The sequence below is a fragment of the Rutilus rutilus genome (genome assembly GCF_951802725.1).
Source record: "Rutilus rutilus genome assembly, chromosome: 7".
NCBI lineage: Eukaryota > Metazoa > Chordata > Actinopteri > Cypriniformes > Leuciscidae > Rutilus > Rutilus rutilus.
In genome coordinates this window covers 40,945,749-40,960,584 of record NC_140221.1, presented here as the reverse complement: position 1 = coordinate 40,960,584, position 14,836 = coordinate 40,945,749, and the positions used below count along the sequence as shown (strand labels likewise).

The following is a 14,836-nucleotide window of genomic DNA, read 5'->3' as shown; positions in this document are numbered from 1 at the left end:
TCACTTTCAAAATGCACCAAAACTATAAACACTTCATAGCCTACATGTCTCAAATCAAGTCAATCTTCCTTGCAAATGTTTTTTACCTAATTACACACTTTGCTCATAAAACAATAACCTAAAAAAACACTAACAACAGCAAGCATTGTTTCTTTTGTAAAAATAAATAAATAATAATAATCTTTACAAGAAACTACAAAACAAGAATGATAGCCTACTCTCTCTTTAGAATTCTCTGCACTGTTATATGGTCCATGTTTGCATTACAATTCAAACTTGTTTCTTTTTGTACAGATGATAATTAAAGACTAACACCTGTGTAGGTGTTCAGCTACATGTAATTGTTTTGATATAGTTTTTTTTTTTTTGGAATATTTAATATCGTATTACTGTAAAAATTAAGCAAATTCCTGTCTCATTCAGTTTTTGATTTTGTTTGGTTGAAAATAGTATGTAAGAATATGCAAATTGTCCAGATAGATAGATAGTATTTTTATAAATCGACCACTAGAGGGCGGTATATACTCATGAAATCAGACAGGGTCCTACCTCTCTCTGTACAGCTATGCATAAATAAAGGCTCCTCGTGTCATTTTCCGAGACAAATGTCAAAAACACACATCGTATTCTGTTAAAGTATACCTCTGTGACATTATGATGCAATACATTTGTTAAAATAAAATAAAAAACGATCTAACTTTAAGCTAGTTGCCAATGTTACATTGCTCATTTTTATTTGGTTTAACTTTGTGTACTAAAATAACTCATACTAAAGCTGAAATAAAAACTATATAGACATATTAACAAGAGAAAATAACTAATAAGTGACAACATAATTACTGAAACTTTAAAATAAAATGAAAAATGAAATAAAATGAAAACAGACGATAAACACCACCACCAACAACCACAGTCACCCATGTGATAATAATCTATTTAGAAACGCTGGTTGTATTTCTCCTCTATTTTAATCTTTAAGAGGATTTACACAGGGAATTCCCTCCCTGTACACAAAGTCATTTTACAAAGTGACATTTGCAGTCAAAACTTGAAATATAAATTCTCAGAAAATGCATTTAATACCAATATATTGAAACGTCTGTTTATATATCCATACTCCCTTAATAAAGGAGTCCAGACATTAGAAAAATATCAGTCTACACATGCGTTTTATATTTAATATGAGGGAAATACACATGTGACGTGACACAAAAAATCTTTAACTTTTAGGTGGCAAAATATTTTTTTGTAATTCTATGAATTACACTGCGCAAACACAGTGGGGTCGGCCTCCACAGAACATAAAATATTATTTTTATTTTATTTTTCGTGTTCGCATTTATGAGCAAAAAAACAATGTGATGGACATGACCTCTCTGAAAGCGACTTTAAAACTTTCACAGAGACCTCAAACAGAAAGCACAAAGCCTGTCTTTAAAGTGAATTTCGTTTTTTATGAATTGTATCTTAATGTTAATCAATGTTTCATCAACCAATTGCCTGGATTTAATAAATAAGAAGTACAAGTAGAAATATAGTAGAAAATAGATAATCATGACACGGAGGCGCCGGCGCGTGAACTGGAGCTCGTCTCATAAATGAACCGAAACTCAGCGTAAGGTACTTGCCTCACAGACAATAAAGAATGAAATCTAAGAATGACCATAAGAAGCAGGTTAATTAAAGGGATAGTTCACCCAAAAATGAAAATTATGTCATTAACATCATTTTATCATCTGATATTAAATTATGTCATTTAATATCATAATGTCATTTTGTTCATCTCCTGAATACAAAATAAGATATTTTGAAGAATATGGGTAACCAAACAGTTGATGGGTCCCATTTACGTCAATGGGGCCAATTAACTGTTTGGTTATCCATATTCTTCAAAATATCACCTTGAGGGTGAAAGGATGACAGAATTTTAATTTTTGAGTGAACTATCCCTTTAATTGCCGACTTGGGTTTAACAAAATGAAACGAAAGGGAGGAAATAAACATTATACAAGGTGTATTCTAACTATTTTTACAATACTGTATATATATAAATAGAGAAGTCTAGAGGAGAATGTAAGGCAAGTTTATTTATATTGCACATTTCATACACAATGGTAATTTAAAGTGCTTTACATAAAAATAATCAAAATAATCACTAGACCAATAATTTTAATTAGAAAATTAACTAAGTAATAATTAGACATTCAACCTGAATTATTATAGTAACTCAATTTGCTTTCACGTATTGATGACAACCTACCCTCGGGCGGCAGGCACAGCAGATTCCGCCATAGTTGTTGCCTGTGTTGCATAGCATGTACGTGAATGTAGGGGCAGAGGCTTCAAGATAGGGGTGTGATCCTTTTGGGTATAGGGGTGAGTTTGTTTTGGTGATTTCAAATATCAACAGCATTTGTTTACCAGTAATTGCTTGCTGCACCTTTAATGAGCTGAATTCATTTGAATTGTACTGACCACACCCCACAGGAAGTTGAATTAGAATTTGATTTGAAGAAACAGAAAAATAAATTCAATGCAGGTAATGCATTCTGAGGAATGAAGTGTTGTTAAACAAAATTGTGTTTATACTGTATATACTGTACACTATAGTTAAAAAGTTTGATGAACAAAGTAAAATGTAAATACAGTAAAAACAGTAATGTTGTGAAATATTATTACAATTTAAAATAACCTTTTTATTTTAATATATTTTAAAATGTAATTTATTCCTGTGATGGCAAAGCTAAATTTTCAGCATCATTAATTCAGTCACGTGATCATTCACAAATCATTTTAATATGCTGATTTGGTGCTGAAGTCAAATGTCCTAGGCTACTATTATCAATGTGAGAAACTGCCCATAAACTTTTTAAAACTTTCAAGCAGGGCTTTTAAGCCAATATTCAAAGTTTGACTTGACAAACCTTGCTTTTCCAGCTAAAAAAATTGTTATATAACTTTCTGTGAATTTCAGTTCATTTTAAATCTACTTCCTTGTAATCAAATATGAATTGCAATTCTGCACCCTGTTTGCTCAGGTTCAGGAATTGAATTCTTAATGTCATAAACCCTCTGTCACGGGCCTCCAAATGCTCCCTAAACCAAGTTGCTATAAATTTCACATTGTCCTACTTGCTTGATTCACTGTTTTTCTGTTCACTTTCCTTATTCGTTGGTTTGTCTTTGTTTTGATCTCTTCCTCCCAAGCAGTTTCACAAGGAGCTAAAAAGCTCTCAATGTTCATACAATGTCTAATAAAGCTCTGAATTTGATAGCAGTCTTTTGGGGTCTTTGGCCTTTTTCCTTGCTGATGTGTTGAAGTGAATTGTAGATGACGCTCGGTTGAACATTACTATGTTGTATTGGTTACCATTCATTCTTTGTGTAACTCTACAGAATATATAAATTGTAAAATGCTAAGTTAGTAAGATTAGTGGTTTCTTTAATTATAAAATGTTTGATTTGAATATTTTGCAGTGACAGTAGTGCAAACTAGATGAAAGCCGTGTTAGTGTGCAGATCATTCAATGATTCAAGGCCGCCATCTAGCGTTTAAAATGAGATCACAAGTAGATAAAAAAAAAAATTGTCTTCAGGTGAGAAAATATGTCTCCCCATACACTAGGGATTTTCTCTAGTGGGTGCTCGAGCCCCTGCCCTATTTCAAAATTAATCAAAAGTGCCGTTCTCAAACAAATATCAATGATAATATTGTGGTCAATTAACCTCCTTAGCACATCCAAACATCTGGGGGATCATAGACAGTATAAGAAATGGACACAGCGATCTCATTGGATTCAACAATACTGTCTATGGATTCAACGGAGAAAAGTGAAGTCAATTAGAAGCACTTCCTGATGGCCGAGCGTACTGCGCAGACTCAAACTGAGCTTGACGACGTAGACGTCACGTGAGCAACCTGTCTGTCTTCTAGTAGCTGTGCCAAGAGAAATCTGAATCATTCCCTTCCGAAACTTGCAGAGACGGAGAGTGTGAGCAGGAGGTGTCCAAGAGCTAGGAGCAGGAGCAACTTTTATTAGCTGCTTCAAACATATCTGCTTTATTTTACTAATATTTACATTTGATATAATACATTTGATCATAGTCATCAATGTTAGTCACACCGCAGGACATTTTGCTATTCACCTTGAAATATGAACAACACCAAATACATTTTACGTCTCAAAATCATAATATTGAAATAAAATTATGTTCTATGCCCGACTGGCATGTGTTGTTTTAGTTGAGAAATGCAGTTCAGTAAACATTTACACTTAATTACAGAAAAAACATGCGTCACGTCATCTGTGAATAACCTATTAATATGAATTTATTAATAGGCTATATATGTGCAGGTTTATTGGGGTCTATGGTGTTATAAACTACTGTGATGTTTAAAATGTTTTTATGGATGTATATAGGCATATTATATAAATGTAGTGATTGTACAGCAAGTAACCAGAACGTTTTATGATAGCCTAAATATAACATTCAGAAAATACTAATAACATTATCGTTCTGAGAACGTTTTCTATTAACATTATGAGAACGTTCATCAGTCACAAATAACGTCATAACAACGTTCCAAGTACGTTGTTCTAAGAACGTTTTCTCTCAACATCATAAGAACGTTAATAACATTCTAAAAACATTATTTTAATAACGTTTGGCACTAACAATTACAAAACTTATTAAGAACGCTAGTGAATGTTCTGGGAACGTTCCCTGTTAGCTGGGCTTCTGCACCCCCCTAGTGCCTGTGATAGGGAAAACCACCATTGCAACTTTGGGCCGGCTCTGTGCGTTCGCCGGCTTCTTTGAAAACAAATGCACATGACCAGAGGAAGAAGATGGGAGGGGGTAGAGTCGCCAACAAATTTTGACGAAAGTGTTGTCAAATATCTATTCCGAAGCTGTAGGGGGAGCTCTATAGAGAAACCTGCGAGTAAAAACCAAAACTGCATAGCGCCGCTTTAAAATAATTTTTGAAGACATTTAAGGTGATAAAATTGTTGATATTGACTCCTTTTCTTCTGTGTGGTCAGTTTTGGGAGATGATTAACCAGGAGCACGGACTGGACCCGACGGGGTCGTTTCACATGGACAGTGATCTGCAGTTGGAGAAGATCAACTGATTGGTTAACGCGGTGCGAATTGACGCAGAAGTTCAGATTTTTGAACTCGGGCAGCAGACGCGAATTCGCGTCAAACGTGTGAATGCACAAAAAGCACTACATAAAATCATTCGCGCTTAACGCGCTAGACGCTCAATTCGCGCGAACTTGATGCGCGAATGAGGCGTATTCACGTCTACCGCGCCGCAGGAATTTTTGACGCGCGTAACACGTCTTTGCATTGACTTAACATTGAAATCACTCGCGCCTGACGCGCTATTCGCGTCCGGTGTGAACGCACCATTAGGCTAAGGTAACGTTAGGTTGACTATCGATTTTAATTTCTGTAGGATTACAATTGAATGCTTTTTAATGCCATTTAAGGCCTTAATTATCGCAAAATCCATTTAATGACTTTTAATGCTTTTTAATGCCCCGTGGAAAACCTGTTAAATATCCTAATTTAACTAATCCTGGCTTAATCTAAACTAATCCTGGCTTAATCTAAACCCTGTGTGTGAAACCGGGCCAATGCAATATAAGGATAATATCTGGCAGTTTTGTGTCCATCTATAGTTGCCATCATCTGAAGTCTTCGTGAGTGTTGGTGTCATTAGAAGTCTGGATCCAAACTGGAGCTGCTGTAATCTCTGGGAAACTTGCTGAGCATCCTGAGATAGAAACAGGGAAGCAAAAGGAGAAAGATTAGCATAGCTGCTGTTCATATTATTTCAGGCAAAAGATGATGTGCACTATTTATTATTTCATCACATATGACTGTAGTGCAAGATTATGATATGTGTCAATTGAATGCTTGGCTACAGAGATGTGTCTTTAATCTAGATTTAAATTACGATCATGTTTCTGAGCCCCAAACATTATCAGGAAGGTTATTCTAGAGTTATTCCCTTACATTCTATTGAATTAATAGGAAATCGTCTGATTTTAATGAGAAAACATGACCAAACGAGTCAGCATTTTTATATTTGAATACTATGCATTCTCACAATGCAAACGTCCTAAACATTTCTGAGTATTATCAATGTTGAAAACAGTTGTGCTGATTAATATTTTTGTGTAAACCAGTGTAACAGTTTAATCCATTTTCTTTTTTCTCTCTCCAGGATTAATTGTTAAATAGACTCAACATATATAAATGGTAGTTTACACTACTATTCAAAAGTTTGGGTTCAATAGAATTATTTTTTAAAAAGAAATTCATATTTTTATTCAGCAAGGATGCATTAAATTGACCAGAAGAGAGAGTAAAGATTTGTTTCAAATAAATGCTCTTCTTTTTCTTTTTTTTTTATCAAATAATCCTGAAAAACACAAAAATATGAAGCAGCACAACTGATTTCAACACTGATAATAATCATAAATGTTTCATCAAATCATCATTTTAGAATGATTTCTGAAGGATAATTTGATGCTTCTCCATAGAAAACAGTTATTTAAATGTTTTAATATTATTTCACAATATTATTGTTTTTACTGTATTTTTAATGAAATAAATGCAGTCTTGGTGAGCATATTTTTTTTTAGCAATAACATTAGTGTATGTTGGAAGTTTTAGTTTAGTTCCTTTATTGTCCACAAGCGGAAATTTGTCTTTAGTTTTACTTACTAGTGATATGGTTGATAGAGCCTTAGAGATGATGATCAGCTCAACTCTGCTACGGTGCAGGGCATCAGCATGGAAGGATCTAGGAACACAACAAACCATTTGTCACAGAGCCATCAATATTATTATACAATGACAGGTTTATTAAAAGGAAAGAAGCTACAGCAGAGGTGAAATGCAGAAAAGAGAAATAATATACAGAAAATGATTTCTTAATTAGGCTAACAGAATTTGTTTTTAGGTTTACTTATTCATTGTGTTGTGTTCAAAACACTTGTGGTGTTCCCGGTCAAAAATGACTGGCCTACAAAAAAATAGCTTATAAATCACTTGTTATGCTATATTATCACCCAATTTTGGATTCAATCTTTTTGTCAACTTGTTTTCTTTCAATTAGGACTGGTTTTATATTTCTATTTGCATCTGATTAATTGTAGGCCTCATTTATCTGAGAGTAGGCATTTATGAATAATTTTGGAAATATTAAGTAAAATATGAACGTGTTCATTATGTTCATGTACACATATGTGCATGTGTGCTTGCAAACATCGAGCCCTTGGACCTGTGCATGTGTCGATACATGCATACACACGCTACCCAAATGCATACACATGCTACCCAAACACACACACACTTGTTTTTGCTACGTTATGGGGACTCCTGACTAGAAGGTTACACATGGGGACAGCAATTTCTAAAAACAATAAAGCCATAATTTTTAATCAGAAGTGTCTGGGGGAATTTTTGAATCCCAAAAATCAACTTTATTATCAGAAATTCTTAATTTTAAAAAGGTTCATATTTGTCAGGTTTTTCTATTCTGATGGGGACGTCCCCATTGTGTCTTACCCCAAACCACCACCAAGTGGCGCTATTATGAGTTACCTGTAGGTTATCTAGTTTTAATACAAATTTAAACCTGTACCAGATTAACAATAAATATTAAGTTTAGATAATCATTAAAGAGTTGTTTAAAAGGGAGAATTGTCTATATTTATATTTTTATGGATTTTTACTTTATTTTGCAATTTACTAATTCCCATAAACTCTTGTATTTGAATAGACCACTTGTATGGATGTAAACAGTGACAACAGCCTAACCTCACTTCCTGTTGAACAGTAATCTATTTTTCTTCAACTGAGAATCTGAAAAGGTCCACATTTTGATAAATAAGACAGTCATATTGTATGACAAGCAAGAAATGTTCATGGGGCATTGACCCATTGCTATTTGTGTTTTTTCTTATTCGTCATCCTAAAAATTTGTCACGCACAGAAACCTATGAAACCCAATGAGTTCGATGTGTATTAATGCGTTGCGGAATATTTCGCAAAACAATACAAAATGGAATCTTTAAGGAGCGAGGTTGATTTTGTTGAAGAGGAAATATTGGGTCCATCCAACAATCCTGAGATCGTAGAGAGGAAGGAGAGTTTACTGCGGGATTATCCCGAACGATTCAAGGTTTACTTCAGGATGTCAGCGGCTCAGTTTGAAGCTTTGCTAGCGATACTGGAGACACATATTAAAAACAAGACCACCATGTTTTGTGATCCTGAATAGTTCTAGATTTTGGCGTTCGATTGTACAGTGGCTGTGAATTGTCAAAACACCCCTAAAATACTTGCTACGGATGCAAAAAAGCACATAAGTTTCGCAGGCAGTGTGTAAATGTGATAGACACAAAGTGAGGTTGTATATTTTTTTAATGAGTGAGAATTTTGGACTCAGTGTGTAAGGACTTTATGCTGTCCTTAAATCCTTAAACTCAACACAAAACTGTATTATCTGTCTGTATTATCTATCAATCTGTCATCTGTATGTCTTTATATCTGTCTGTCTATCCATCTATACGTTTTTTTTTTTTTTTATGCAAATGTGCCACAGTTTTGGACCACACTGAATTATTTTGAGTAGAAGACATTTGATGTACAACCCCCATAAACTTCCCCAAGGAAAGTTTGGAAATTTGGGTAATTACATCAAAAACAAGAATCTACGATTTCTTAATGCTCTTGAACATTTATTTAACGTATCAGTGCGTTAACTTGAGTTTTGAAACACATTTTTAACTTGTTGCCTTCAACAAACATAGGAAGAAGAAAAACATCTAGGTACAAAGGACCTTTTCTTCTACATTTTTCGCTTTAAGGCATCAATACGATTCTTAACATAAAATGTCACCCCCTCCCAACTTCTCCCCCGAAGTGCTGCTGGTGACCTTTCAGTGCACTCCATGCACTGGGCTTTACCAGGAACCTTTCCAGAGTGGATGTAGTCCATCAGAGTTTTTTCCACAGCCTGGGTTTTGTGAAGATACTGAATAAAAGAAAAATAAATATTAGTAATTGTTATTCCACACGACATGAACGTGAATAAAATATCAAATAAATACATGATCTTCAGTTTTTCTCTCATTGTTTTAGTTTTATACATACGTTTTTGCTAAAATCTAGTTAGCATGGTTGAAAATCTGTAAATTCTGGCACATGTTTGCAAGCATGATACCTAGTAACAATATAAACAGTTATACTGTATTTAAAAAAATTGCTGGTAATTTAATCACTATCTAAGATGTGTTATGGACATGGGCCGAAAATGGACCAAGCCAAACATGACAAAATATTTAGGTTTTATTGGTCTTAACCATAAATACTGCTTAGGAAATTGAAGAAATAAATGTGTACAGGAAGACCTTTCCCTTTTCTTTTCTTTACATGTTTAAGCCTTTAGAAACTAAACATTTACGATATAGGACCTAATTAAAGCTGCACATAATGGTAGGGGTTTACCCATGCTTAAATTATATTGGCCCACGATGACCAACGGCAACAGATCTAAAATTATAAGGATTTATAAGGATTTTGCTTGTAAATGAAATGAAAATATAGTTACATACCGAATATTCTTATTATAAATAATTAATTCGTATCACCACAATAGCAAACCCTGATGTAATAGACTTCAAAGAGAGAGTGAACGTACAATGGCATTTCGCACTGCTTAAAGCTACACTGTAGGATTTACTCCCATCTAGCGGTGAAATTGTATGACTACCAACTGAATATTACTTTCTAGCCCCTCCCATTCCGAGGGCGTTTTAACTCCTATGGTGGCCATATTATTTAAAATCTGCCGGCAGTCGCGAGTAATCTCTTGAACAGTAATGTTCAACTCTCTCCTCTGTCCACCTCCACCACCACCCACCTCCTCTTTAACTGCTGACGATTTTGCGAACTTCTTCACCAACAAAACAACAACTATCAGCAGTCAGTTCTCAGCTCCACACACACAGGAACCCAGTCTGACCCCTTCCACAGCCAATATCCCTCTGTCCTCCTTTTCTCCGCTAACCGAGGAAGAAGTATCTACACTTCTCCTCTCCAGTCATCCTACCACCTGCCCTCTAGACCCCATCTCCTCACACCTTCTACAAGCCATCTCTCCCACACTTCTACCAGCACTCACACACATCATCAACTCATCCCTACATACTGGCACTTTCCCTACAGCATTCAAGCAGGCTCGGGTTACTCCACTGCTTAAAAAACCAACACTAAACACATCATCTGTAGAGAATTACAGACCTATCTCTCTCCTACCATTCATTGCGAAAACACTTGAAAGAGCTGTTTTCAACCAAGTAACATCCTTCTTGTCTCTAAACAACCAGCTGGATGTCAACCAATCTGGCTTCAAGAAACTGTGAATCATCAGATTCTTATGTCCAGCCTCTCATCACAGGAACTTCACTCCACTGGTTCGAGTCCTATCTCACAGGTAGGTCCTTCAGGGTCGCATGGAGAGGCGAGGTATCCAGAGCACATCAACTGACCACAGGGGTTCCCCAGGGTTCAGTTCTGGGTCCCCTCCTCTTCTCCATCTACACCACATCACTGGGACACATCATACAGGCACACGGTTTCTCCTACCACTGCTATGCTGATGACACACAGCTCTTCCTCTCATTTCAACCAGATGATCCCACAGTAGCTGCACGGATCTCAAGCTGTCTGGCGGACATCTCGACATGGATGAAGGAACATCACCTGCAGCTCAACCTGGCAAAGACTGAGCTTCTCGTCCTTCCTGCCAATCCGTCTCTACAGCACAACTTCACTATCCAGCTAGAATCATCATCAATCACCCCATCAAGGTCGGTCAGAAATCTTGGAGTAACGTTTGATGACCAGCTGACCTTCACAGATCACATTTCAAAGACAGCTCGATCATGCAGGTTTGCGCTGCACAACATCAGGAAGATCAGGCCTTTCCTTACTGAGCATGCAACACAACTTCTCGTCCAGGCCCTGGTCATTTCTAGGCTTGACTACTGCAATGCTCTTCTGGCCGGACTTCCATCATGTGCAACCAAACCTCTACAAATGATTCAGAATGCTTCAGCTCGTCTTGTCTTCAATGAGCCCTAGAGGGCCCACGTCACTCCTCTGTTCATCTCTCTGCACTGGCTACCTCTCGCTGCTCGCATCAAGTTCAAGGCATTGACGCTTGCTTACAGATCTATCACAGGCTCAGCTCCCTCCTACTTTCACTCACTCCTACGAGTCTACATCCCTACCAGAAGCCTACGATCGGTCAAAGAGCGACGTCTCGTGGTTCCATCACAGAAAGCCACAAAATCACTTTCCAGAACATTCTCATTCACAGTTCCATGCTAGTGGAACGCTCTCCCCACCCTCATCCGGAATGCAGAATCCCTGACAACATTCAAAAGACAGCTGAAAACCCATCTCTTCCGTGAGCACTTAACCTCATTAAAAAAAAAAAAAAAAAAAAAAACTTCCCTTTCCCTTTAAAACCTCACTTATCGGGCTTATGCTACTCTGAATAATGCCTGAACTTCGTATTTTGAGCACTTCTTGCGTTGTTTTTGCCTCTTCATGATGACTCGCTTAATTTAGTCCTAATTTGTAAGTCGCTTTGGATAAAAGCGTCTGCTAAATGACTAAATGTAATGTAAATGTAATCTCCCCCTCACATTCGTCACGGTGCCACTGAGTGTAAAAACGTGAAAGGCGAAGCTTGAATTTCCAGGTATGTCCCTCTTTGTCTAATGTATTTTCAAGATGGATGCGCAACATGGCTTCCGTCATTCGAGCGACTCGCTCGTATGTATTCTAAATGGCAGATTATGCACTTACGAGAATACTTAATTAGTTGGTTGAAGTGATTACACATTAATGAGAACGTATAATTTTGAAAGAACAAAGTGTTTTTTGCTAAAAATCAACTTAAAATAGTACACAGTGTAGCTTTAATTAATGCAGGTCAGGCACAAATAAAATGTACGTAATTGTTGCGATTTATAGACAGACTACAGATACTTTGATTCACATTGGGAACATTTCTGTTGCTGCTACAGGGCGGCACATAATAACGCTTACCGTTACCTAACCTAACATACACTTCTTGTGTTCTGTGAATATAAGACACACTGTACCACTAAAAGGAGAAAAACTTTTGTTTTTCTACTTTTAGCAGTACAGTGTGTCTTATATTGGAACTGGAAGGATTGCTGTATAAAAATTAGTTAGTTGTCTTAATTTGTTGTCTTGTAAATCAGTTAGTCAGTCAGCTCCTTTACTGAACGCAATAATTACATTATTACAGACTGTTATAACTTTACACTGTTGTTGGATGGATCAAATTAAAATAGCATGCTTTTTAATGCGTCTAACGAAGTTATTTCATTTTCAGAAAAACCTGTTCCCTTATATGGTTCATTAGCTGAGACCTTTGTCTAGAAATACATCAATTTATAATAATGTAGTATTAAATAAAACTTCTAAAACGGTTTTGTCCCTTATCTCAACCATCAGTGATATATATATTTATTACATGGCTTGGTTGAATTCTAATGTAGAATGCGGTGTGTTATTTCTTGATAACAGACCGCTGCAAAGTATAACACACCGTTGCCATGAAAAACAGAGCGTTGCTATGGACGCAGGAAATAGCATAATGTCTAACTGTAGAGACGGAAAGGACTATTTTCTTTAGCAGAAGCAATACAATTGTTTTTAAATCAATAAACTCCTTTTAAATCAATATTTGTGTCAAATTATTAATTTATTTGGTGGGTAGCCAAGTAATAAGCGGGATAATGTAGAGCGAGGTGGTTGTTATAGCGAATACAACCCTCCCTCCAGAATTCAAGCCTCCACTTTGCGCCGGGGTCCTGATCAGCCTGTAGGCGTTGTATTCGCTATAACAACCGCCTCGCTCTACATTATCCCTTACATATATGTTTATCTGTGGATATAGCCTACCTTTGTCTTCTCTTCGGGGCCATCTGTCACATCATCCACTGCAATGTAAATTACAAAGACAAAAAAAAGTATTGTTATTTAAAATATATTTTTCCATTTTACTTCCTCCTACTATAGACCTTATGCGCCAGAGAAACAAGCGCACAGCATCTTTAGAATATTGTAATTAGCTTTTGATTGTAATTGTATTGTTTAAAGCAGATGTCTTAACAAATGTCAGTAGACCGGGAAGATTTTAAAACGAGCTGTTCATTCATAAATACACAAGATCGCTGTGAAAATACAAACCAGAAGACAAAAGACAAGGAGTGCGGCGCTGAAAAGGGGTGGGGCTACATAAGGTCTATAGGGTTTGGCTTAAAGGGATACTCCACTTTTTTTGGAAATAGGCTCATTTTACAACTCCCCCAGAGTTAAAACAGTTGAGTTTTACCGTTTTCGAATCCATTCAGCCGATCTCTGGGTCTGGCAGTACCACTTTTAGCATAGCTTAGCATAGATCACTGAATCGGACAAGACCATTAGCATCTCTCTCAAAAAAATGACCAAAGAGTTTCGATATTTTTCCTATTTAAAACTTGACTCTTCTGTAGGTGCATCACTAGAAATCTTTATTTATTTATTTTTGTGAAGGAAATTTCTGACAAAATTATTTAGCAGAAAAAGGTAAACACATCGTGTACTAAGACCGACGGAAAATGTAAAGTTGCAATTTTCTAGGCTGATATGGCTAGGAACTATACTCTCATTCCTGCGTAATAATCAAGAAACTTTGCTGCAACAACAAGTTCAAAATAGCTGACTTCCTGTTGTGTTTAGGGCAATATTAAATTGCGCAATCCCGGACGAGCCCCCATGTGGTGAGATCTGGTGTTTATCCCACTTCCTGAAGAACCCCTAGTATCGAAGAAGCTAGGTCTTTTGCTGTCAGGTCAGAATAGGATTAGATCCTCACTAGCTTGTTTAATCTATACCAGTAAATCTAGGTGTGTCCCTACACCCTCGTGAAATAATAACAATCATTGACAACTAGGCACATTGATCAGATTCATGCTTACCCTCCAGCAGAATCTTTCCTGGATCCTTCATTGTCCTTGGTCTTGCAAGATATACTATAATGCTCTATCTGTTACTTATAGAACTGTCTTTGTAAACTGAAGTAAAACTTAACAGTGTTTGTCTTTATAAAATAAAAATGTATTTGAACAAAAGATAAAAATACTGGTTACACAATAATTAATATTTGTAGCAAATCATCAAAAGGTTACAGGTTATAAGATTTAAGATTATCCAATCTCAACAGGGCAGTCCTGTATGAGTGGAAAATTACACAGGCTATTTACTTTGTAAGCAGTTCAAGCAAATAGATGTAAAAAATTACTTGTTCTCATCCGAGGTTGTCAAGTTAAGATAATACAGCAGAGCAATATAAGCAAAAAGAATCTCAGTTAATAAACTGAACTGGAAGAGAGCGGATTTCTCCCCAGGGATGCACACGACATCAAAATCAAAAATGCAGTCATATTTATATGGAACTGGGTTACATTCTATTACCTTCTATTGCCTCAGTCAAGGAGGCTTCTGGTGTCAAAATTGTTTCCCATATATGGGCATTCTTCCGTCCTTTCTGTCCTCTGCGCTTCGGGCCTCTGTGTAAGTGTGTGCGTGTGTATGTAAACCTATCTGGAAGTGTATTTGTAGGTTCAAAATATCTCAAAATTCTAATAATTCTCAACAGTATATAACGCCCTCTAGTGGTTGATTTATAAAAATCTATCTATCTATCTGTCTGTCTGTCTATCTATCT

The 14,836-nt window shown here is 36.3% G+C and overlaps 1 protein-coding gene across 1 annotated transcript; it reads right to left on the bottom strand.

The window, feature by feature from the left end:
• Nucleotides 1–3,875: 3,875 nt before the first annotated feature.
• On the bottom strand, nucleotides 3,876–14,539 carry LOC311294485 (uncharacterized protein). Its single transcript, XM_084415393.1, has 5 exons — nucleotides 14,088–14,539; nucleotides 13,030–13,067; nucleotides 8,961–9,058; nucleotides 6,742–6,820; nucleotides 3,876–5,785 (listed from the first exon to the last, which is right to left on the bottom strand). Exons 1-5 carry the CDS (start codon nucleotides 14,116–14,118, stop codon nucleotides 5,603–5,605), a joined length of 429 nt encoding a protein of 142 aa, XP_084271519.1. The 5' UTR covers nucleotides 14,119–14,539; the 3' UTR covers nucleotides 3,876–5,602.
• Between the last annotated feature and the right edge of the window lie 297 nt (nucleotides 14,540–14,836).

What these genes read in the sequence shown, in the direction of transcription:
- LOC311294485 (XM_084415393.1), bottom strand. Translation starts at nt 14,118, where the DNA reads ATGAAGGATCCAGGAAAGATTCTGCTGGAGG. An exon ending in TGCATGGAGTGCACTGAAAG is followed by an intron (nt 6,821 to 8,960) that starts GTCACCAGCAGC and finishes TTGTGTTCCTAG; the next exon opens with ATCCTTCCATGCTGATGCCC. An exon ending in CTCTATCAACCATATCACTA is followed by an intron (nt 5,786 to 6,741) that starts GTAAGTAAAACT and finishes TTTCTATCTCAG; the next exon opens with GATGCTCAGCAAGTTTCCCA.